The sequence below is a fragment of the Papaver somniferum genome, unplaced genomic scaffold (genome assembly GCF_003573695.1).
Source record: "Papaver somniferum cultivar HN1 unplaced genomic scaffold, ASM357369v1 unplaced-scaffold_21, whole genome shotgun sequence".
NCBI classification, from domain to species: domain Eukaryota; kingdom Viridiplantae; phylum Streptophyta; class Magnoliopsida; order Ranunculales; family Papaveraceae; genus Papaver; species Papaver somniferum.
In genome coordinates, this window is record NW_020631041.1 from 17756625 (window position 1) to 17782927 (window position 26303).

The window sequence follows — 26303 nt, forward strand, 5'->3', positions numbered from 1 at the left end:
CGTGTTGGCGTATGAGTGGTGTTTGGTCTTTGGTGCTGGTTGGACCTTATTTCACGTGGGGACAACAAGCCCGATTACCTCTTCAACTTTTTCCTCGATCACCCGAGAGAAAGAATAGTTTGGTTCCCTGTGCCTAGCAGGAGAAAAGCTATCGAATATTGTCCCTTATAACAGTGAACATGTGAAACCATCCTAGCATATGTGAAAGGAGGGACTCCCTCCTGTGGCGATGCGAGGCAGCAGGATCGTGAAAGGGGGGACTACTCCCTGTAGCCCTTCTTTCTCTGGGCAGGGATAAAGTGGGCATGCTATTTTAACGGTCGCGAATGCGTAAACCCTACTAAAATGGTGTGACCACTCCCTGTTCCACCCGCGGCACGGAAGGTGCCAAGGACTTAATATTGTGTTCGACAGGTTGCCCAGGCAGGTGAACCAGTGTAGAAACTTAACCATATCTTGGAGATAAGATCGTTATGCGGTTTATCTCTGCCCAACCTGGTACGTGCTACTGGAAAATGGGCTTTGGATATTGGATATTGTTTATTCATGAACACATCGTTTTGTAAATGTATCATTTGGATATGGAGATGCATCTTGTCGCTTAGTTGAGAATGCATCTTTTGAAAATTGCAATGCATCATTTGAACATGCATTACTAGGGTACGAAGATGCATCCTGTCGCTTACTTGAGGCTGCATCATTTTGTAAACGTCCCAAAAACCTAAAGCTCCTAATAAGATATCAACAACTAAACTTGTGGAATTTGGTTCTCAATGGGGTTTAGACTTTCCCCCTGTGGAGGTACATCGTCAAGACATGTTTAACAATCTAGCGAATAATCACGACGATTCGGGAGGTTGACGAGTCTTCTACTTGATATTGGGTGATGTTTTTGTTTGCAAGTTGCAAGTTGCTTTTGAATTTCAGGTACGTCAAGGTGTATTTTCATCGGCTAATCTTCCTTGTGTGCTTAGAATTTGTCTATCTTTAGTTCTAGCTTCGTGCTATTTGTTTTTCTTTGGGGTTTGTACTCACCTTTATTTGTATCCGCTTGCACACGACTTGTGTGCACTTTAATCTATTATATTTGATCGATAAAAAAAAATCACGAGGTTGTGTCGATACTCGAAGATGCATCATTTACTATGATGCGTACTTGAGAACGCATCATTTGGATCAGTGGTGTGTCATATTCGATTTCTTGATGCTTACCGATCAAAATGTTGCAGTTATTGTATAACTACTTTTAAGATTTTCGGTTTAAACAATCTTGACTCTTATAAGTTGTTCGGATATGCCTGAGAAGTTATTTTTTTACTTAAGGCAGAATTTAGTTTGGGAACATATTTTACTTCTGCTTTTGGGATTGGATTCTGTTTTTATGTAGAAGTGCTACTTTCCGAAAATCGCAAAAAAAAATCTCTTCTTGTATGCTAACACCCTATCAATAACTGAGTTGATGCCTTTGTAAAAGATTGATAAATTAAGTTTTTGAATGTTGAAATCTATAATCTCAATTTGAAATCTATGTGTAACACTTAGCTGTGGTGATTTGAATATTACTCTGCAATTTAACTCCTTCTTCTTCCAGCGATTTTCCTGCTCCTTCTAACCGTTACCGCCTGTCCTTCTGCAGAATTTTGTCTTACCATTTTTGCTTTCTTGTTTTCAATTAAAAGATGAACTACTCTGTAAAGAACTAAAAATTTGAACAATGAGGATGAAATTTCTGAGGTTATTCTTCTGAACTTTTAGGTCTAAACTTCTAAACTTTCACCACCACAGTATATCACTCCAAGCTTTTCTAGCGCCAAAATGTAGTTGAAGGAAATCCTACAACTACACCCTTAATGAAATCTTAATAACAACTCAAGTAATCATCTTAAAATTCATACATTCATTCATGGAATCTTCAATATGGTTACAAGATTTGAGATGAACCCTAACTTGGAGAACAAACAATCTTTCTCTCTCCTAAATTCCAAGTCTAAGCTCTCTAAAAGATCTCTCCCTTTACATGGTCGCTCGGTCCCCTTATATAGGGATTTTACATAGTGGATGACAGCTAATAAAGCCCTTATTTTTGGATCTGCGTGCGTCATTAACGCACACTTACTTTGACTCTTCTCGCACGTACTCTATAACTTCGCACGATCATCACACTTTACTCGTGATTCTTCTGACGACATCTTAAATATATTGTACGCGATAACCTTCGCTCGTTCATCAAACCATTACTTCGCACACATAATAGATGTGCGGTATTTAGTATCTACATTTTGCCTCTTCTCATGTCGTTTCTTTGGAAGGGAGCGATATGAGAAACTCCAGTTTAAAATCGCACTCATTCATATTTTCATATTCTTTTCAGCTGACATATTTCCCTAATTTAAGTGTGAGAATTTACGCGTGTCTTTTCAGCTACTCTTGAACTGACACGTCTTTTATAACCGCTTTTTCTTATCCGTTCATTCTCAATCATCGAATTAATGAGTGAATATCTCGGGAATCGAGAGTAACTATCTTATTTACTGTTCTTATTCTTCATACTTCTTTTTACTCTTGGTCTTTTCTTTATTCTCTGCAACTATTTTCTTCTGCTGCTACTCCTCTGATTTCTTCTCTCCCATTTTGATCTTGATCTTCTTGATCATCTCTGATTATCTCTTCATTATTCCTCATTCCCATACTTAAAAATTACTGAAGCTGGTTGGAAGAACAAACATGCATTTGATAAATTGAAGAAAGAATTTGGTACACAGGGTTTCTCGTTATCTGCCCCAGCTGGATCAAAATCTTCATCCAAACTAGGAACTGAATGGTTTTCTCTTGAGGAATGGAGTAACCAAAAGATCATCATTTCGGTGGGACAACTTCTTGTTGTCTTCCAATTCCGCTTTATGATCCCAGAATTCCCTTGTTTTATAAGATCCTTTCACATGCGAATTTTTCGCGTGGCATATTTCAACTTAGCGGTGATAGTATTAGAATAGCTCTTGAATATGCTCGTCGCGCAGCAGGTTTAGAATCTCAATACCCAGTGGAGAAGCGAAATCCTGATCATCGAGTTGAGGAAATTAATTCTGCTGATTATATATACCCTTGAAATTTTTTTCAAGAATTACGAAGTTACCATCATGAAAAGTAGCGCCTCTAAATGGGGTATTCACTTGTCAAGAAAAGATGGTATTTCTGAAAAGAAAAGAATCATGCGAGATGTCGATAGGCATGATCCTTCAAATAATACCGCTCGTTGGTCGAACGACACGCGTTGGTAAGATTATCCAATCATCTTGGTGGGCCCATACATAACTGGTAGAGATGAACATGGCTTAATTCTTCCCCTTCCTGAGGGACTTCCTGCTTATAATCCTTGGGTATTCAGATGGCCCGGAGAAGAGAAAGTGGTATGCTATCTTTAATTATCTTTACTTCCCTCTTTTCCCTCTTATCTTCTACCACTCTTATCTATTTTCCTCATTTCAGATGGCTGATCAAGCAAAAAAGGCCAGAAAATTATCTCGAGCGACATCTTCGCACAAAAATGAAGTAAGATACACCTTTTTTTTAATTTTAACAATATCGTTGCCTCTGTTTCTTATATTCCATTATTTACGTAGAAGGAGATTGTTAAAGAGGTTCATCGCTTTGGTGAATCTGTAAGCGTGAAAGGAAAAGGTGTAATTCGCAGTAAAAAGACTGCTTCCAAATCTTCTTCCAAGAATCCTTCTAAGAAGCGTAAAGCACATTCCTCTTCTTCTTCAAGTTCTCAGTCCGACAATAATGATGACAATATTTTTGGTGAAGATCCCTCTATTAAATCTGCAATGGATCAGATATCTAGTATTTTTTTCGAATCCATGACAGCAGTTGGAGATGATTCATTGGCTCATACATGTAAGACTCTTTTGAAAATAATAGATGCTCCTACTTTGGATGATGATTCTCTTCGCGGAGCTGCCTCAGCTTTGAGCCCCAGCTTTCAATAATTGCTTGCTTCTATGGTAATTTCGTATACCTTCGCACTTTCCTTAAAGTTGCATCATGCGAAAGTTTCTCACATTTATTTAATAACCTCGCAGGTGGCTCGCTCATCATATGTCGTCTCTTCAGACTATGAAAGAAGGCTTCGCAAGTTTGCAGCTAAAAATAATGAACTTAAGTCCCAAGCTTCTATTCATGAGAATGACGCTGCTGATCTTCGCAAGAGAAACCATCAACTTGAATCTGATATCTCTTCCTGTACAAACAAGATATATGATCTTCAAAAAAGGAATGATCAATTAATTGGTGCGTAATCCTTTACTCCTTTTGTCAACCTGTTTATTTATGTCATTTTCTCCCATTGTAATTATATATTCCTGCATAGATTTACATCCTTACTAATGAGGCGACTTCTTTATTTCATTCTCTCCCTCATCTTGTTGATGGTGATATTCTTCTAGAGTATCTTAATGATTCTCTAAATAGCTTTGCTGATAACAAGTTGAAAACCCTTTCCTTGGAGGATCTTAAGGCGAAGTATCAAGATCTTAATGTTCACCATAGGAGTGAAATATCTAATAGTAACGATTTTAGACGTCATTTTTTAGAAATTAAAGAGAAAAATAAAGCTTTACAAGACAGGGTTAGCACTCTTATCGCTGAGATGGATCAAATTGCTCTTAACGGTGCGAAATCTTTAAAGAAATTTCAAGAGACTGTTCTTCAAGTTCAAGTGGAACGAGATCGTGCTTTGAGGGAGAAGGACGCACTTGTTGAACGAGGAAACATGATTCATTCTCGACTTCTCATAGAAAGCGGTGTCGAATTTGATTGGGCTGCTAGAGTCTTAGATAATGCTAGGAATGACTTAGCTGTGAATGTTAGCCTTGAGTCAGATCATTCCTCTTTGATTAAAGATATTATTTCCAATAAAGAAGGTCGTTCATTATGCCTTTCCATTTGTTATTTCTTGATCAATTTTTTGTAAGTGATATTAACCTTCTTACTTTTCCTTTGCAGTGGTTGAGAAAGAACTTCGCAGTCAAATTCAGGAGTTGGAATCAAAGATTGCCACTGATAAAAATCTGGAGGCGAAGCTTATCGCATGCGATTCTAAATATCGCAAGCTAAAGAAACAATTTTCTACCATCGTCTCAAATAATAGCAAAGATGCCATTCGTGTTCATGATGTTGCAATTAAAAAGATCTGTGCTGAGAACAACATTCCTCTTTCAAAGTATAAGTTTACTGATATTCCTCCTTATGAATAAACTTCTGATATATATGATAGTGAAAGAGAAGATGAATAATATGAGGAAACTGATGAAGGAGATAATGAATCTGAAGTTGATGATTCTGAGACTGATGAGATTAACGAAGATAGCACATGCAAGAAGTAATTTCTTTTCTCTTGAAGATCTTTTTTATCTTGTCGCATGAACTTCTGAAAACTTCTTCTTTAATGTAATCTTTTTGAATATTTGGTACTCCTTTATTGTATATATTCTCCTTGTTATATACCTGTATAAAAATTTCATTTTCCAGCAAATGAAATTAACTTGGGATAACATCCTTTTATCTAGCAGATTATATATCTTATGTGTAATGACAAATAACTTATGCGTAAATCTATCATGTGGGGGCGAATAACACCTTTCAAAATGTTTGCATTCCCATACTTGCCTTTGTTATTCGACAACAGATGATTATTATAAATATACATATTCTTTTTATGTGATAATACATTTTCTTATTATATATCAAATTATATACCTTTTCGTCCTCTTACAAATTTACCTTTGTCTCAACTATGTTCTTCGTATTTTCATGCGAAATTCTCTTGTGAGAAATTCTCTTTGTCTTATAACCATGCGACTATATTCACAAGTTATATTCATCTGCAGCAGATAGGTATTATATAGTACCTTTCATGTGCGATTTGAATTATAAGCGCCAGACTGCTCCATATAATTCCAACTCACTGGCAGTATTAAGCCATGCATTATTTTTCTCATGAGGTCTTATTTAGCCTTCCTAGTTAAAAGTCTTATTTTTCCTAGTATATATTATTGTTTCTTCGCGACGAAATCGCAGGATGTCCTTACGCTTTCGCGCAGTGACCCATTGATCTCGCCTTATCATCTTCTTGTATTATTGTCTCTTCAGGTTTTATTGTTGCGCAAATATGATAAGTCTTAATGCTCCCGTGAGTAAAAAGTCTTATCATATTTGCGTCTTTTGACACAATTCAGCTCCCTAATGGAGGGTGTCGTCCTTATATTCCCCCTAACTGCCCCTTCAAGGAGGCGTACCCCTACCGGGTTAAGGTAGGCTCCTTCCATCCAGTAATACAACAATCAGTTGTTTTCGTGGCCTCTTATCCCTCCATCGATATGGCTTATGTTTACAAGACCGCACCCTAAGTGGGGTTTCTTCGGACCGAGTGCATCATAGTCAAGACTTGTCAAGAGCGGCTAGGTACGCTCCAGACGCCCCAGGCACTCTTGACTCAACCATGTACCTTGGCGCCTTAATCGAGTTTCTGCACTCCTTAGAAGATACCTTGTCACCTTAATGTTTCGATTTAGGCGTCTCTCCTGGATGGGTTTTTATTTCACCCCAAATCTCCATGACTCAAGCTCCAGGGTCGGTGTAGCTTTCACTTGAGCCATGCTAACTAGCATCCGAATTATGACGTGCGTTAGGTCTTATTGTTTCCTCTTTCTTTATGCGAACTAAGGTGCACGCCACAAACAGATAGCTAGGCTCCTTAATTTGAGTCTTTAATTCTGATGCCTTCTGTGAAGGTCTTTATTTCTGGTGCCTTAATGGGAGCCTTATTTTTACCTTTTTCTCATATAATATCATTATAATGAAAAGATATTTTTCGATTGCATTCATATTCTTGATTAATACAATTCTGACATCATTTTTCTTTTCTTATTCTCTTGACTGATAATTTGAGATAACTAGTTTGCCTTTTTGACCTTCAATGCTTCTTTAAGTTCTCATATGCTATTGGATATACTGATTCACATTTTCGCATGAACCATATTTCTTCAGGTATACTCGAATCCATAATTCATCAGATGGATTACCCTTCTTATCTATCACCTCATACATCCCATTGTTAACAATTCTTTTGATCTTATATGGGCCTTCCCACATGTTTTCCATATTTCCTTTACCAGTTCTTTGATATCTAGGTTTCTGTCTCAACACTAGATCTCCTTCTTGGAATTCGCACCTTTGCTCTTGTGCAGTTGTTATCGCTCGTGTAGAATTATGTGTTATCTCCTTCTCCTTAGTAACAACATCTACCATCAACCTTTCACCATGCTGACTCTCTTTTATCTGTTGTTTCCAGTTTCTTTGCTTGCTTGAGCGTTCTTCACATTTGTCAATGTCAGTCTCATGGCATGTTCTTCCTTCATTTGGATCTCCTCTTATTACTCCTACGCCTTGAGGAAGAGGAAACTTGATGCATTGGTGGAAAGTAGAAGGCACCCCTAGAATGCCATGTAACCACGGTCTTCCAATCAAAGCGTTTTAAGGTGATTCTACATCAACAACACAGAATAGTACTTCAGATGATATGGTGTTTAAAGGAATTCTCATAGTTATCTCTCCCTTCGGTTTAATAGCCGTGCCATTAAAACCATATATCTTATAAGTAGAGGGAATAAGCTCTTCATCTCGACCACCCATGGTTTTGTATGTGTGGTAAAATAAGATATTTACCGAACTTCCAGGATCTATTAGTATTCTGTTGATAGCCCATGTATTTGTGTCTTCCTCTTCCTTTTCATCAGTTTTCGCTTTTGGATTGATTTCCAACTTTACCACTAATAGACTTTCGTGCGGTTCTCCACCTCCAGGCATTTCTTCGACGTTGAAGGAAATAAGTTGCTTTTGCCAATATTTTAAGGGCGATACTTTCGCAAGATTCAGTATCTCTCTTCCATCACCATCTCTCGCGTAAACTCTGCTCAAGATATAATCATGAAAGTATTATATGTTCTTGAACGAATGTATTATCAAATTACAGTAAAGATTCTTCGCCTTCGCACCCACCTCTATCAAATATGTATTTCTTCTTGTCTTTGTGCCTTGTGTGCGACCTTCTGGAGGTGGTGGTGGTAGATTCTGTTGCTGTTGTACCAGAAAGTGATCTAACTTTCCTTGATATATCATTCGCAGTATGATTTTCTTTATGTCCCTATAATTATTTGTTGTATGACCATGGAACCGATGATAAGCACAAAATTCTCTACTTCTCCTCCCTGGTGGTGGCTCATTTCCCGCATTTTGTGGTGCTGGTATTTCTTCCATCAAAATTATAGCTTCCCATATTTTTTCTACTGTAACATTTAGATACGGCATCTTTATAGGCTCCCAAACTACTTTATTGCCTCTTTGACCTTGATTAAAATACTGCTTTTGGCCCCCATATCCTTCTGGATGGTTATCAAGTCTTTGAATTTTATTTTTTCCTCCACGATTATTGAATTGTTTTTCTCTTTCCCACTCTTCTTGATCTCGACTACCTATTGCTACCATTTTTTGTTGATCTTCATTCATCGCCTTTTCGTATCTTCCTTGAGATGTGCTTGCGATTGTGTTCGCTATTTTAGGAAGTAAACTCGCATTCCCAGCTTTTGTGCTTGTATTTGCAACAGGATAAGATTCCATTTCCTTCTGCTTTTTCTCAAGAGCGATGTATTCTTCTTGATACTCGCGTAGCTCTGTCATTGATATGGTTTCTTTAATTTTGAAAATTTTTGTGTATAACAAATCTGTTGCGAAGAGTGCATTGATGAACGCTAATATGAGGTTTTTTTCATCCACTCGTCCAGCCATTTCACTGCACATAGTTCTCCATCTTGTGGTTAAACTTCGCATATCTTCATTTGTTCTTCTTCGCAAACCAAATACTTGTTCTATGCCTGGTCGTAATACATTATTGTTGATGTATGCTCCTAGGAATATTGACTGTAAATGATTGAATGATCTGATTGTTCCAGTAGATAGACCTTCAAATCACTTCAAAGCTTCTCCTGACAAGCTTGCGGGAAAATACTTACAAAGAACTGCATCATGATCTTCTCATCGCAATAAAGTTCGCACATAGGCTTTTATGTGTTGTATCGCACAGGTTGTTCCATCAAAGATATTGGTGAATGCTGGTAAATTGCATTTATGCGGTATTCCCGCCATCTGTATTTGTCTTGCAAATGGTGTTTTCTCTGCTTCTTCAATTGCCTCATCCAACTGTCTCCTACCGCCCTCTCTTCTTGTTGTCATCATTTCTCTCATTTCCGCTAACTCTCTTAAGATTTGTTCATTCACCACCTGGTCTTGTTGCATTGGACTTTTCAGTCTTGCTTGCATTACTCTATTGTCATGCATATTTTGACGTATAGCCTCCTGCATCTCTCTTTCTTCTTCAGCATCTCTCCGGCGTCTCCGTCTTTCTCTTTCATCCTTTTCTACTTGATCGTGTCGATCCCTTAGCATCTCTATTTCTTGCAACCTATCTCTTCTCTGTTCTTCCTCACCTTCCACAATCTGATTTGGAAGTATGCAGTTAAACTCACGTCTTCTCAATCGATTGTAATGGTTGTTTTCGCATACAACATCCTACAATTCTTGTTCTTCAATTTCTTGTCTTCTTCTCCTGCGCCTTTCTCGCTCATCTTGTGCGTGATTCTATACATCCATATTCCTTTTAACCTCAGCTTCGCGTTCGCGTTGGTCTCTTAACATTTTTCCACCTTGTAGTATCGTTCTTCCTTGTTCTGGGATATTCTGTTCTCCTTGATATCGTTCGCCTTGCTGATTTTCACCATGCAACACATATCGATCATCTATTTGGGTTTGCTCTATGCGATATTCATCGCGTCGATATTATAAACCATCATCTTCTCGAATATTTTCTATAATATTATCCAAAGGTGGTTCTAGTCTGAGATCTCTTCGATTAGATTGACTACGTTGTGATGTGCTCCTGCTCGATCTTGACCTTGAGCGAGTCGTACTTCTCGATTTCTGCTCCCGTAATCTTATATTCTGTTCTCTTAACTCATTATTCTGGCGCAACAAATTCGCTCGCTCTTCGTCCTCTCGCCTTCTTTCCGCAACCAACCTCTGTCGTAGTTCTTCGATTGTCATATCTTCACCAGTTCCTTCTATGAGTTCTCCCTGTCCAGTTCTTTGTTCATCCTCTTCTGTTGAATCTGTTTGCGAAGTATGAACACTCACTCTATCGTAGTCAATAGCGTTCTCTTGTACAGGCGCTCGTTTAATCGGATGACGAACTTGATTTTCTTGAGGTTCAAGCTATCGTTGAATCGGATGATGGACTTGATTTTCTTGATTATGTCTTAATTTCACCCAATCCTGGATGACTATGCAATTTCACTCCTTCTTCTTCCAGCGAGTATCCTTCTCCTTCTAACCGTTGCCGCCTGTCCTTCTGCAGAATTTTGTCTTACCATTTTTGCTTTCTTGTGTTTCAAATTAAAAGATGAACTACTCTGTAAAGAACTAAAAAATTTAACAATGAGGATGAAATTTCTGAGGTTATTCTTCTGAACTTTTAGATCTAAACTTCTAAACTTTCACCACCACAGTATATCACTCCAAGCTGTTTTCTAGCGCCAAAATGTAGTTGCAGGAAATCCTACAACCACACCCTTAATGAAATCTTAATAACAACTCAAGTAATCATCTTAAAATTCATACATTCATTCATAGAATCTTCAATATGGTTACAAGATTTGAGATGAACTCTAACTTGGAGAACAAAAAATCTTTCTCTCTCATAAATTCCAAGTCTAAGCTGTCTAAAAGATCTCTCCCTTTACATGGTCGCTCGGTCCCCTTATATAGGGATTTTACATAGTGGATGATAGCTAATAAAGCCCTTATTTTCGGATCCGCTTATTTTGACTCTTCTCGCACGTACTCTATAACTTCGCACGATCATCACACTTTACTCGTGATTCTTCTGACATCATCTGATGCGTCATCATAAATATACTGTACGTGATAACCTTCGCTCGTTCATCGAACCATTACTTCACACACATAATAGACGTGCGGTATTTAGTATCTACATGTCGCTTACTCCAGAGTGCATCATTTTGCCGAAGCATCATTTGGGGATGAAAATACATCGTATCGCGTACCCAAAAATGCATCATTTAAGTGATACATGAATTAGTTATCAAATTCTACGAGATTTACCAGTACCAAGCAAAGGCCACCTTTTGATCATAAAGAGTTCAGCAGCCCGATTGGACTGCATACCATGGTATACTAAACCAAAGAATGGACTCATTGGCCTTGGAAATAAAAGAAAGATATCATCGGCATCACTAGTCTCCGTTCCATCGTAATTGTAGTAGGGTCCAAGCCATGTCTCACTCACATGACACAACCAAGCACCAAGTAATGAAACTTGATATTTTTCTCTCAATCAGACATACACAAATCACACCAAAACCTTCCTTTTCATTCTGTGCTGTTGCCTTGCTAATAGTCACTCACCAAAAGATTAGGTCCTTTCCATGAGCATAAATTTCAGACACAATCAAATGCCATATCTTTCAACACTACAATCACATTGTAATTATATTATGACTTTGTCTTCCTTACTACCAAAAGACCTAACCTGTCTGGATGCTCCTCTATGTACTAATTTTCTAATATGTTGAAAACTCAGTCACTCAATCAAAACAAAAGAAGCAACACTGCTGGCAAAACTCTCTGCATTTTTCATGTGCACAAAATTTTCCAAGTGTAAAGTCGTCTCAAGAGTTTTCCACGCGGTACACGCACTTGTTTATTGCGATTGACAACCTGTTAGGATAAGAAGGTGTTTAGATATCAGAAGCAGAAATACTTCTACTTTCCTTAAAGTAAAAGCCAATGCGAGAATAAAACTATTTGTTTCACAAAAAAAAAAAAAAAAAAATTTTTGCTTCTATAAGTTTCAGTATTTTGAAATTATATGCCCAAATAACTTCTGATTTATTTGCTTTTATAAAATCTCAAGTTTTACGGGCAGTATTGGAACAATTTGTATCAGATAACCCCGAAACATTATGTACCTTGTTGGGATGAATGTCTGCCATCGGTGAAGCATTGCTTCTACCAAACGTGCATGCATTCTAACATTTTTGCACCCATAAAAATTAAAAGAACAACAATCATAATTTCGTCAAGCCATATCTATTTACATTTGAAAGTAGAATTAAAACAACTAAATATCACCATAAGCTGAAATGCATTCACATCAATCTAAATATGAGTTTTAAAACCCTAATCAAACACTACAAAAGCTAACATTTTTTCTTTTCTTTTCTTCTCGAAGCAATTCTTTTTTTTTTTTCTTTTCTTCTCTATGCAAATGGTAAGGGATTCTGAATTATTTATCTACCAAGGGAAGAAAAACAACTCTCAGACCGAGCAAGTGGATGCCCAACACCAATATCTTCATTACTCCGGCGACTCGGACTACTCGGAGTTGATCGTAAACCTCTCGGAGAATCCAAGGTTTTTCTACAAAGTTGTTTAATGGCGAAAATCAAATCCAGATTTGGACTTGTAGGTGGACTACTGCAACTAAACTTCTTATAGAAATCTTCATGTCGATTTACAGCTTCTTGGATACATATACGTTTCTTGATAATCTCTTCATCAATTGCTTCACTGCATAATCCACATACCCATTTCCCTTGATATCTTTCTCGAATTTTTTCTATGTATTCCTGTGAACACTCTTCATTCATTCCACAACAATTACATTTTACGAACTCAAATTCTAGTTCTCCTGATATCTGAGATTCATGATCAGTAATCGCCATTGACATCCCTGGAAAAACACTGACTGGAATGAGAATTAATCATAAACAAAGAATCAAAATTATAAGAGACTTCAAATATACAAACCATATTACTAGTACGTACCTTCCATTTTCAATGCTCTGTTACAGTAAAATCCTCTGTTTCTTATCAAACTTTTTTTTGCGACTAAATTCTTGAATATCTACTACTTCAAATTCAAATTCTTCACAAACCCAGATCAGTTTTTGAATCAATGATAAAATTCTTCAAAAACCCAACCAAATTTCAATCTGAATTTTGTATTTTAGCGGCTATCTTTCTTTCTCCCATTGACCTTCAACTTTTTCTTCTTCATCAAGAACTTCACACATGAAATACATCTTAATCTTTAAATTCAAAAATCTCAAACAAACCCTACAAACTTTCTATAATTATGATTCAGTAATTGACTTTATTCTCAAGATATCTCTCATCTTCAAATTTGTCTAAATTTCCTCTGTTTAATCAAACTCTGTTTCTTATGGTACAAATTTAAGGAGAGAAATTGGCTCTGTATTTATATAATTTTGTAACGTATAAGAAAAAGAAAAGGACTAATGATTGGTGATTCAGTCCTTTCATGGAGCACTGAAATTTACAATAGGACATAATCCTAGTCAGCAATCTATATCCATGGTGGGTCCTGCTTAATAGAAAATGTGTAGCAGTAGGATTAGCTAGGTGTCGCACTGCCTTTCATCATCATCATCATGATGATCAGATCAGAGCATCTATTTTGAGCCATTCAACGCTCTAATGGTGGGTCCCACGATTAGGTTTTCCTAATAGACACCATCATCACCATTTTAGGTTTTGACTTTGGTATACGTCTTGCTTGCTGGCAGTGAGGGGCATAAGCCCCCTTGACTCGAACGTATTGGTCATATAGGGAGGAGATGGAGGCAGGATTAATGTAGTCCATCTCGCCAGAGATGGTGGAGAATTCGTTGGAAATTTCAATTTAGGCCTTCAAGATAGCGAAATGCTTAATTATGCCGAGACGGAATTTGATTAAAAGTTTTGGTTGATCATGGTTGATTTAACCGGAATTTGCCGGAATTAATCGGAAATTTTGGTTAAAATCTTAATGAAGTTTTTGAATTTTGTATGGATCTAAAATTTTCTATTATTTTGAATGAAAACTTATTTCTATTAAAAAATTGATGGTACATACACACAATTACGTGTGAAAAACATTTCAAAAATGTGTGATAAAGTATAAAATTTGAAAACGAAATTTCGGTAGTTAGTCCGAGATTTCACGGAGAATCTCCCTGAGATAAAGTTGTCCCACAGTCTCGGTCCCAATCGAGACGAACCGGAATCTGAAATTAACTACATTGGGCAGGATCTATAATAAAAGGTAGGTATAAAACTTTCCTGGTTTGAGGCCTAGGCATATTATTTGAGACCTATGGATTTCTTCATCTACCCAATAGAGATGGATAAGGGGCGTCTAAATTTACTGAAACCACCAATTTATCTTCTATTAAATATTAATACTACCAATTTACCCCATTTAATCCTAATAATAAAAACCAACTAAAATCAAATTCATTTATACTTCTTCTTCAACTGATTCTCCTTCTCTTCTTCTCCCTCATTTTCTCCATTTTCAAACTAAAACATCGTCGATCATCGACGATTAATCGTTTTTTCTTTTCTTTTCTATAATGTCGAAACGACCAAGATTTAAACAGGCCAATAGAATTAGAGGAATCTTGAAATTGTTCAAGAGATCCGAAACAAACCGAAAAAGAAAACGGTTAAGGAAGACGAACCAAGTTTGATCCAACTACAAGTGGAGGAAATGGCTCAAATTAGGTACTTTTCTGTCAACCCAATCCTCTAAATTAAGTTCTAATAATATGCAATCGCTCATTTGAAAATCAAAGTTTTCTGGGTTTATTAGAATAAGATTACGTCAATGTAGTTGTGAACCTATTGTATCTGAAAATGGTTGATGTTCATGCCCACAAAGACCGGTTTTCCTGGATGTGTTTTTGGTTCGGGAGATTTGGACCAGAATCGGTTCATGTTTATTCCCACATAGCCCGATTATGGTATGGTAGGGATAACCGTTTTTCTGTAAGTTGTTTTTTGTTAGAATCGGATTGCATGAGTGTCCACATAAATCGACTATGCAGACTTTGGTTTCTTAATTGCTTGTCCATAATCGGTTTATTTTGGTGTCCACATAAACCATTTCTTGGTGGCAAAAAATGCCTAATTTTTCTGTATGTTTTTTTTTGTTAGAATCGGATTACATGTGCACTTATATAAACTGATTGTTGTTATGCAATGTTATGAATCAGTCTTTATGTGTGTATCGTGTAAACCGATTCTTGGTGGAAAAAATGCCCAATGTTTTTGTATGTTTTTTTTTGTTAGAATCGGATTACATGAGCACTTATATAAACTGATTGTTGTTTGCAATGTTATGAATCAGTCTTTATGTGTGTATCGTGTAAAACAATTATAAACCTTGAATTCCATTGTTGTTTGTCGTTTATCTTCATACTCTCCAGGGACAACAAGGGCAGGCAACAAAGGCAAGAAGAAAGTAAACATAAAAAAGAAACATGACCTTGCTTCTCCTTAAAGTTTGGAACCTCGTTGAAAGGAAGGTAAAAATTTGGTTGTTTTCATCGAAAGGGCTCTGCAACTAAACCCAAAGGGATCCACATCAATGAACCACCACCTCAAGCAGAGTAGCAAATACAAGAAGAATCTGATTCTGCTACACCTACTGAATAAGAAAGTGGTGAAGAAGAAAGTGATGAAGAAGAAAGTGGCAATGAAGTTGATGAAGAAAAAATTGGGAAGGAAGTTGATGAAGAAGGAGGACAAGGAGGAGGAGGAGAAGTTCAAGAACAAGTTCAACAACAAGGGAAGAAAGATGGTAAGAATGATGGTCCAAAGAAGAAGAAAGCTATCCACATGCCCGACCCGCTGAAGATGTTTTCTCGAGGCCCTACTTATCCCGTTTACGAGTTATCTGGTGATGAAGGAAATTTTTTACGGGGGTACAAAGAGAGTTGGGACTTAGTCGTCTGCCTCACTATAATTTCTACCTCAACCTTATGTTATTTAAAATAAAACTTATTATATGTTTAGTCTTTTGATTATTGTTTATCGGATTTGTGTTGTTTTATAAGAGCACAAGGATGTCGTTCGTCGTATGAATCCAGGAACGTCGGCGATTATGATGAAGAATTGACCACTGGAAGCAATAGAATCAACCATAAGAGAAGTGCAAGAAGTAATCGATCTAGTCGGTTCTGCGGGGTTGTTAGTTGCAGTCAACAATTCGGTTGTTGGTTATGACAAACCTCTTGTTTCCACCTTCGCCGAGAGACTTTACAGGGAAACAAATATTTTCCATCTTCCGGTTGGCGAAATGACGATAACTCTAAATGATGTGAAGTTGATTACCAGGCTAAGCATAGAAGGTAAATCCGTAAGTCACAAAGACTACCCGAATGAGCTTGAACGGGACAAGATTTAAGAGTTCACCAAGAATGTATTCGCATGGAATGAGGAGACGACCAAGTTAGAGATGCGAGTAGGTGATGCAAAGAAGAGGATATTCCATCTCGCGGGATTGAGGAACCGCTTCATGGGAACAAAGAAGATTTGTGCACAGGGAAAAGAGGTGACCTGAGAACGTATCTTTGCTACGACCAACGCATATGTCTTCTGCATCTTGGGAGCTGTTATCTTCCTCGACGTTTCCGGTTCCCGTGTGAGCGCCAACTTTATTCTGCTGGTGCAACCATTTGACAAGATTGACGACTACTCTTGGGGCTCTGCCATTCTTGCACACTTGTTGAACGATTTGAGAAAGGTTTTTAGGGATCGAAAAACCAAATCAGATGGAATATATATTTTCTGCAGGTGTGGATATATTTGCACTTCCCAATGTTTGTTGAAAGAGCTTTTGATAACAAGCAATGGGACGATCAGTGTTGAAGACAAGTACACCTTCAACGGTAAGTCAAAGTCCAAGATGAGGAATATCTGGAGTTGAGATGCCAGTTAGACAACTTGACTACGGAAGATGTTTTCTTTCACCCTTACAAGAAGGATTTGGCTAAAGAAAAGATAGTTGGGCGTGACGAACAACAACGTTATTTTGGGCATTTGTTTCACCCAAGAGCATATGTAATGTACAACCCGAGGAGAGTCGCAAGACAATGCAGATACGTACTAAAAATCCCAGAGGAGGATCACAAGAATTTTAAAAATCGATGAGACCAAAATCAAGTCATTTAATAATGATACTGAGGTTGTTCACAAACTTTTACCTGCATCTGAATACTGTGAAGAGAGAAGGTACAACAAACATGATATGGATTGGAAACAGATGATGAGGCAATTCCGAATTACATGCTATGGTACCTAAATGTTTCGCACACTCGAGTGATACAAGTAGAGGAGAGGCCCCAAATCACGAACAAAGATACAACTCTCGAATACCTGGTCGCATTATTTATCAATTATGGTTTTGCTAATGATTTTAACATGAATTATTGAATGTTTGTTGTTTAAAATGGAAACAGAGAAGACGAATTGGGCATTTGATAAACTAATCAAGGCTCTGTAGTAGGGAAGGAAAAGATGTTGAGGTCAATGACAAATTGATTGATGAAGCGATGGTGGAGAAGACAAAGACAGAGAGAAGGAAAGTCCTTACAAAAAGGTACTCTCAAGGTGAACATAGCAGCGCCCAACATGATGCCAGCGAAGAAAGACCTGCTAAACGGGGACGAGGTGCTTGTGGTACTGGACATGGTCGTGGTGGGATGTTGATGAATGAACGGCTTTTTTGTTTTTCAAACCTATGTCTTTAACTATGGATACTTACGGAGTCTAAACTTATGTCTTACACTTTTGTCAAATTATGTTAGGTTATGTTCGCTAGTTTACGAATGAATGAATCTGGTTACCTTTGAAAGTTGTTTATGCTAATTTTTCTAAGACGCGACAAAAGAACTACAAAATGTATAAAAAATATATGGAATTCTGGCAGTTTATTCAGTCAAAATCGGTTTAGGTTTACCTACATAAAAACCGATTCTACCATTTCTTCAGGGTTCAATTTCAGAATCAGGTTTTACAGGTTCACCACATACACCGATTCTAGGAATTTCATTCACTTGTTTTGTAAGTGTTCAGAATTAGTTTATATGGATATAGTTAAAGAACGATTCTGAATAAACAAAAAACCCATAATTTTGACAACCTTCATAATCGGGCTATGTGGTGAAACATGTAATCCGATTCTTGTAAGGAAAAGTGGCACTTTTCTTGTATCTTTTTGTGACAGGAATTGGGTTACATGTGTAATATTATAAATCGATCATTGCGAAGCAGATTTTGTATGATTTTGCAAAAGCCAAAATCGGTCTATGTGGACATTCCTTAAAACCGATTGTGTGCATCGATTTCGAAAAAAAATAGTCGCTGAGTCTTTATCAATGAAACCTCTTTGAGCACTCCTATATCACACACTGAGCCTAGAAAATGGAATGGAATAAATCGTTTATTCCCACCTTTCATGAACGTCCCAACAAACTATATTCAATGTTTTGGAAGAGAGTGAAAGAGTTCTATTATGAGCGCACCACGAATCCAGAACACGATAGATGGACAGACTTAGCATTTCGATGCGCATACATAAAAAGTGCATTTCGAGAGTATGTTAAAGTTAGAAAAATGATGTATGACAATCATCCAAAAGCTCCTCTAAGTGACAAAGTGAGTAATCCAACATTTTTATACCCATGTCATCGTTTATTGTTTGTATACTAACATGGAATTCCTTTAATTGCATCTCGAACGATTCAACGGCCTATGGAGAACTCGTAATGGACAAAAGAAGTTCATTCACCACAAGGAATATGTGGTACTGTACTGTCGTGCTCGGAGATTCATTGATGATGTATTGATGTGCGATATTCAAGAATTTGCATACTCAATTGTCTTATTTATGTAATGCACTAATTTCCTAAACTATGTAATGAATACTTTGTTTATGAAAATATGGTATAATTGGGTTACGTGGACATTTATAAACTCCGTTTGATATAATCGGCTTATGTGTACATTTATAAGAACCGATTATGTGTTTTCTTTGTCAATTGAAAAAACTCTATCAGAATTGGTCTACGATTGCACGAACATCAACCGATTCTGGGTTGAGTTTTTTCATTAAAAAATTAAACTTTTTTCATGTTTTGATGATGAATTAATGGTAATTGATTTCAGGGTTAACTTGATTAAACATCACTTAATCATCCAAATTGACACTAATTAATTAGTGATAATTTAGCCATTTAGTAAAATAGTTGGATAAGGACTTTTCACTTTGCTTCAAAAATTTTTTGTCTTGTAGTGATAGGCCTCAAATAATACGCCTAGCCTCAAACTAGGAAGGATATAAAATGGTAGATATAGAAACTTCATTTATTAAGAGCAAAATGCAAATGAAAACGTCTAATTTTTTTTTATTTTTTTTGTTAATGGTAGCATATGACAAATATCAACGTTATGTTTTTAGAAAAATTCAAAAGACAAATAATTTAGTTTTGAAATATCAACGTTATGATTTTAAATTAGGTACCTGAACATCAAGTATGAAAGTCAGGCCTTGACCAACCGGAATAACCCAAGCTGGTCGGCCCATTCAATTATGGAGTCATGGAATGGCCATAAATGCTGCCTTGGTCTAGTCTTGTGGATATGAAGATTAGTTGGTTACAGTGAAGGAGTGGAGGATTTTAACCTTTTCTGGCGTACGTAGGAGGAAAGCTTGTGAAAGAATGGGCATATTGTGATATGGTTTTCCTGTTAGGAAATACAGCTGTTTTTGGAACATTATGTAGTGGCTTTTAGAGACATGAGGGTCAGGTCTTATAGGAGATATTTATGCAGGGGTTGGAGTGAGCACAAGGGGATGGGTGTTCCTCATGGAGTTGTCGATAAGTGGTCCGAAACCTCAGTCATTTGAAGAGGGGCTAGCTACATATGATCATTGGAGGTGTTCTGCAGCACGTTCAATTCTTGCATGCTGAGAGATGTAACTATTTTTGTGAAAACTTTGGGCTAGCTAGTGCGGTTTGTGTATCCCCCATGCAGCTGTAGCTCTTTTTCTCAAAGAGAATGAGATATGGTATTATTTGCTACCGCTGAAAAGTCAAAAATAAAAATCTAACTCCTTTAAAATCCTAAGCTCCTTAGGCTCCACGTTGAACGGTGACCCTCACCCTCAAATAGAATTGTTCCGTTTCACTTTTCCTTAAAGGAGAGAAAAACAAGGCTTTTTCTCACAAAATAAAGAAATTTTTTTATATCCGTGAAAAAAAAAACGAAAACGAAAACATAGAAAAGCCGAAGAAGAAAAACCTTATCGCGATCCAAATCTCTCAAGCCGTACCTAAAAATCGTCTTTACATCTTCAACGAGAGAAGAAAGAAGAAGAAAAACCCGTTGCTGTTATAAATTGAAGTTAGGGAACCATTCTGATGAAGAATCACAAAACCAGGTAATTTAGGGTTTCTTTAATTAACTTTGTATAATTAGATGGGTTTATAATTTGATCAAATTATGATGGGTTTGCTCTTGATTGAAATATAATTAGATGTATTGGGCTCAATTTAAGTTTCTTTAAGAATTAGGTGAAGGGTTTTTTTTTGGTTCGACCGCAATCTCTTCGTCAGGTCTTTGAAGCGAAATTTGAAGAATCTCTGATGATATCTCCGATTTTCGTTTTTGGGTAGGTTTCAAAAAGAACCCTAATTTATTTTATCCAACTTTTAATCCCTAATTTTATTTTGGTGATATAATATGAGTAATTTTTGGTTGTTTCTTTAATTTCAATATTAGGTCATTGGTGTGTTGCTTCATTGAAGATATATCTTTTAAGGTATATCACTTTTCTCTTTACTTCTCTGCTTTTCAGTTTTTCAATTCTAAATTCTGTATAGAGTGGTAAAGTAAGCCTGATTGGAGATCTTTTATATGTTATTTGGCCTTCAATTGATTTGGAGATCTGTATAGACATACATCACTTGAAATTCAACCTGGTGAGTCCCCCTCATTTGCATTCGTTATATGCCATGTGATTCTTCTTTATGGAACTGGATTCGACCCAATGGCATCCCTTAAGCTTGACACAAAATTACAGTGGTTAGGTCCAATCTGTTTAGGTGGTTTAATTTGTAGGATATTTGTAGGATAGTAAGATTAAATAGTAAGACTAAACCGGTTACAAGTATAATAAATTTGAGACTTTACACTTTGATGGCTGATTCTTTAGATAACTGATGGCATTCTTATGAAACGACACCATTTGCTTTGATTGATTTTTGAACGTTAATTTGAATTAGTACAAGTGCAGGATCCGTTTGCATACAAGCATATTTTCCCGTCTATGTTGGATGCAGGATTTTCTTTTATCGGGATACCTTGGTTGGTATTATTGCAGTCTCAGTACTTATACATTAACTCTTTGTTTTTCATTGGAACCAGGCTCTATCTTTCCCCATATTTGGCAGGTGTTTTGACTGATTGAATTTCATATCATCCAAAGAATAGATGATACCGGATGTTGAGGCCTTCTATTTGAAACTCAAAGCAGTGGCAGTCCCAAAATGTTACAGTGATAATTTCTTGGCAGAAAAGCAGGTATATTTGAAACTCAAAACAGCGGCAGTCCCAAAATGTTACACTAATCTCTTGGACGAAAAGAAGGTATATGGTATGCATTTGTTACCAAAAGCTCCTTGAGAAACTGGTAACACATTTGTTACTTGGATGAGAAGCGAACTACGTGTTCACTTTGACCCAAATGATGCCAACACATTTGTTACTTCGATGAGAAGCCAATTATGTGAATTATGTGTTCACTTGGACCCAAATGATTAATTAAGTATATTTTTGATTGTCAGTATGTGTACGATGATTGGGCTTGCTGCTGAGACTGTGACGTTCACAGGAGGAGTGGACAAAACTAATTATGAATATACATTTAAGAAATTGTATAACACAAAGGCAAGAGTTAATGCTCCAAATTAAGAACACGATTAATGTTCCAAGGTGATGTAGTTCATTATGTCTAATTATTTTAATGTTTAAACAAACATGAAATGTTTAACATAGGTTCCCAGTCTGTTTTGAAGTGAAAGACTATGCTAGATCGATAGTTTTTGTGCCATTAGACAGTGGATACCACAAATGGGGGCAGTAGGCGTAATAGATGTTCAGTGGGGTTTTTTCTCTCTGCAGCCTTCTTCCTCTCCTCTACATGTTCTACTTCTCTCCTTTTAATTCATCATCGTTTTTTTTATATTATTATTAATGGTTTCTTTTAAAGATTTTGATTTGGCTTCCGGATATGATGATTCTGAACACTGAAATAAAAACCTCAGGAACACTAAATACGTAAACCCTAATTTTGGTTCTACTTTCACATCTCTTTCATTTTTCTAGCTAATATACCTGAATTCTTGATTTGAAGTGGTGGGTTGTGGTTAATTAGCGGATTTAAGATATAAAAATTGCACTTTTTCTGATCAATACCTGAGTTTGTTTTCTTAGGTCTGGGGATTTCAATACAAAGTAAAAAAGGTGAACGATTTTTGCAGTTGGTAAGACTGAAATTTTTTCGTTCTGTCTTTCTGTTTCTCTGAATCAATACACCCTAACCCATTTGTTTTATTTTGCAGGTACGATTTTTTTTTGTTGCTTGGACAGGGTTGAGAAGCATTACAAGTCCATGGTTTCTAATACTTTCCATGGTATGTATAAGCAATTGCACGTGAAGACATTATTTATTCACCGGTGTATGTAAAGATCTTACTGGATGTCATTGTAAGTGAGGATTGCAATACCTTCCAATATGTATGGTTTACTTCTGAAGTGTTTATGTATGAGAATGTATTCCTTCTGATTCATGCACTGTTCAGAGAAAATTACATCAGTAAACTGCAATGGATACTTTAGTGTACAAATGTTACTGAGTGCAGAACAAGAGTCCCGACAGATTGTTGCAAGTGCCAAAAACAGTAAGCATATCATATACCTAAACTGAAATGTTTTATTTGGATTATTGATATTGCAACATTTTTCTTATTTGTATTGATACAATTGAAAATTTCATATTTTTATATTCAATTTCCTTGAGATTTTTGTTTTCAACATCGTTTAGCTTTTTTTGTTACTGATTTTTTTGTTGTTATTTTTTATTGCCAGCAATAATGAATATTTAAGAATTGACAGTGTGCACGACAAGAGAGTGAAGGAGATGAATCATAGTATTCAAGAAGGAAGAAAATAGAACCATGAAAATTATAAAGATATCTGATTTCGCAAAACTTTAATGGGTTCAGTTCTTGGTGCTTGGGGTTTGATATCTGATTGTTATTTATATTTTATGTGTGTATACTTTTATAGGCCATAAGCTTAATTGGGTTTAATATGTTCGTTCACTTCGTCCGCAGGGGAAAACAAATGAAAATAAGACAGTAAATGATGATGAGATGGATAGTGGAATGATGCTGGAATAGCCAACAAGCCTTTTCCTGCATCCATGTTTCGTAGATTACCAACAAGGTAATTATTCCTTCTACCTGGTCCCCAATTTCTTTTATACGAATCACATGATTTACGTTTATATTTCTTAAATTTTTGATGCTTACTGTGATTCCAAGAAGAAAATTGATTCAGCGTTATGCAAAGTCAGTTCTAATGATGGTAGGGTAGACTTGGTATGTAGTACCTAAAAATATTGGTTTTCTCTATCTTTAGATTTGGGAAGTCAAATTACATACTAATCAATTTAACTTCCATACTAATCCATGAATGAGGTTCACTGTCATTACATGAACATGGTTTTGAGTCACTCTGGTTCTGAAAATCTAAAAAGAAAGCTAAGATGTAATACATTGGGCGCAAAGAGAATTACCGTTGTTGGATAACCAGGAAAGCATAGATTTGAAAGAAGCCATAACGAAGGTATAACTTTCATAGTCCGGCAAACTCATTTTCAAGATTTTATTCTTTTTCTGGAGTGTGCAACAACAATTTTATGGTCTAATTTTACTGATGATATGGGAACTGGCTGTAAAGAAACTCATAAGCTAGAGTAAGCTGTAAAGAAAGCGAATGGTTAACTGGGTAAGCCTGAGATTTTCCCATCCTCCACCAGTGCTAAACATTAGCGGGAACAAGGATTACCAACAATTCGATTCTCTGGAGCAACAGTAAGCACAAACCTCAAATATTAGCTTCTTTTCATAATATGTTGTTGTTAAAGTGAACCAAGTTAATGTTGTATGACTAATTTGGTTGTGTTTTTAAATAAATTCCTGTACAACAAATTTTGCAGGAAGTGTTATTAGCAGCAGGTGGATTCTTTGAGCAACGAGTTTGTGCAGTAATTACTAAAAGCCACACTGAAAAAACAATGGTTTAAAATCTCAATGTCCCTGAAACGATGGCTTACCAACCTGTTCAGCAGGTTACATATATATAGATGCTATGCTATGTAACTACAAAGATGCTTTGTAAAGAAAGCTAAAGTTTTACCAAACAGTAACGTGCTGTAATGGCGAGCTTGATTGCTCCATATGCAACGCTAACTTCAGATAACATTTCATTGAATCTAATTAATATTATTGCAGTTTATGGACTATTAATCTATCTGCACCGTCACTTTCTTTATTTGTTTTTATTTGATTTTAACACTTCTTAGTTGAAGAAATGTTCTCATCTAATTAATAACACCAAATCAAATTTTCAGAACATTTGGTCTTCAACACCCAAGTTCATCTACTGCCAGTTCCCGTACTGCAAGCTCAAATCGGGACTGGGGAGGCGAAGCCGAGCTTTACCAAATCAAATGCGGACTTGGGCGAAGCCGAGCTTTACCAAATCATATCGGGACGGGACGAAGCCGGGCTTTACCAAATAAAAAATATGGTTCAAAGAAAGAGGCATTGATGCATAGTAATTGTAGTTTGTAGTTGCAGATTAAATTGGTGAACCAAGTGTGAGAAGCTGCCCGGGCGTAGCACGGGCACAAAATCTTGTATTCAATAAAGTGTGTTTAGTCCTTACTGAAATTTGGGTTTGATTAGCCAAAAATTCTTGATGAACTACGAAAAAAACCATCCCAAAAACCGCCAGACACAAAACCAAAGGCGGGACCCCCTGCTGTCCTCCGCGTGGCCCACGGGGACCCACCAAAAAAATATGTAAGATGGAAAGTGAATTCGGTTTTGTGTGGTTCTGGCGCTCGGTCTGTCCAGAAGCACTCTTGATTAGCATGGTGCGGTTTTGTTTCAATCATACGAAACTATAGCTAGATTACGACTTTTCTAGAATGAATAATACTGCATCTACCGAGAAAATCCCAAATAAATTTTCTGTAAGTAGTATCATTCTCACTAGAAAGCTATGAGATTACGAGCCATGAAATGTGTGGTTATCCGATAATCGAAGAACAAAGTCCCCCAAAATGAAGAGTCCTTGAAATGTCTACTCAATTTTAATTTAATTTTTCCTTTCATGTATATTATTTTTTTATGATTATTTTTATTCTTTGTGGAGTAGGAAAATGAATACTGTATACCCATAATAGCATATACTCATGCTTCAAAATGGAAAAAATAAGCATATACTACTAAAGAAAAAAGAAAAAAAAAGCATATACTTGAAATTTATTAGTTACATTTTATTACACAACCCCGAGAAAAACATGTTTAATGTAGGATTAAACACTGTTAATGTAGGATTAAACATAGTGTCACAGTCCAAGTAGTTTGACTGCTTTGGTGAAAAACCAAAAAAGTGATTAAGAAACTAAATTAGGTTTGTTTGCTAATGATATTTTGTATTTGGGTTTAGACTTTAGATTAGGACTCAAAAAGCTTAATTCCAATCAATTTCACATTCACTGAACCACATCAACTAGACTTTAAGCAAACTCCATTGTTTTTGTTAAGGTAGGTAAAAATTAAGTCATTTGGGTGACTAACACTAAGAGAGGCTTATATTTGCTTCAATTTGACAACATAGGTAAAGTTTATCACTACTGGTTTTAGGTGCCTTGAATCTAAGCTCACATTACATTCAAATATAGAGTTTATAGCATGATTGAACATCAGAAGCAATAGTATTTCTGCTTCTCAAAAAAAAAAAAGAGTTAATTCCAGAACTTAAAAATAAAAAGAAAATTGTTTCTCAAAAAGTTAACGGTTCTTTTTTTGCTTCTAGAACCAGTCATATTCAAATTTTATTCTCAACCTAAATTCTAGTTTTATTGCTTTTAGAAGTTGAAGTTAGCTTCTTTTTTTTTGCTTTTAATATCCAAAAGTCTATTGCATTTTTTTGTTTGTTTTGATCTGTAGAGTAATTGTTTAGCATTA

The 26303-nt window shown here is 36.4% G+C and overlaps 1 protein-coding gene across 1 annotated transcript; it reads right to left on the reverse strand.

The window, feature by feature from the left end:
- Nucleotides 1-12146: 12146 nt before the first annotated feature.
- On the reverse strand, nucleotides 12147-13373 carry LOC113339812. Its single transcript, XM_026585036.1, has 2 exons — nucleotides 12958-13373; nucleotides 12147-12862 (listed from the first exon to the last, which is right to left on the reverse strand). Exons 1-2 carry the CDS (start codon nucleotides 12962-12964, stop codon nucleotides 12420-12422), a joined length of 450 nt encoding a protein of 149 aa, XP_026440821.1. The 5' UTR covers nucleotides 12965-13373; the 3' UTR covers nucleotides 12147-12419.
- Nucleotides 13374-26303: the final 12930 nt, after the last annotated feature.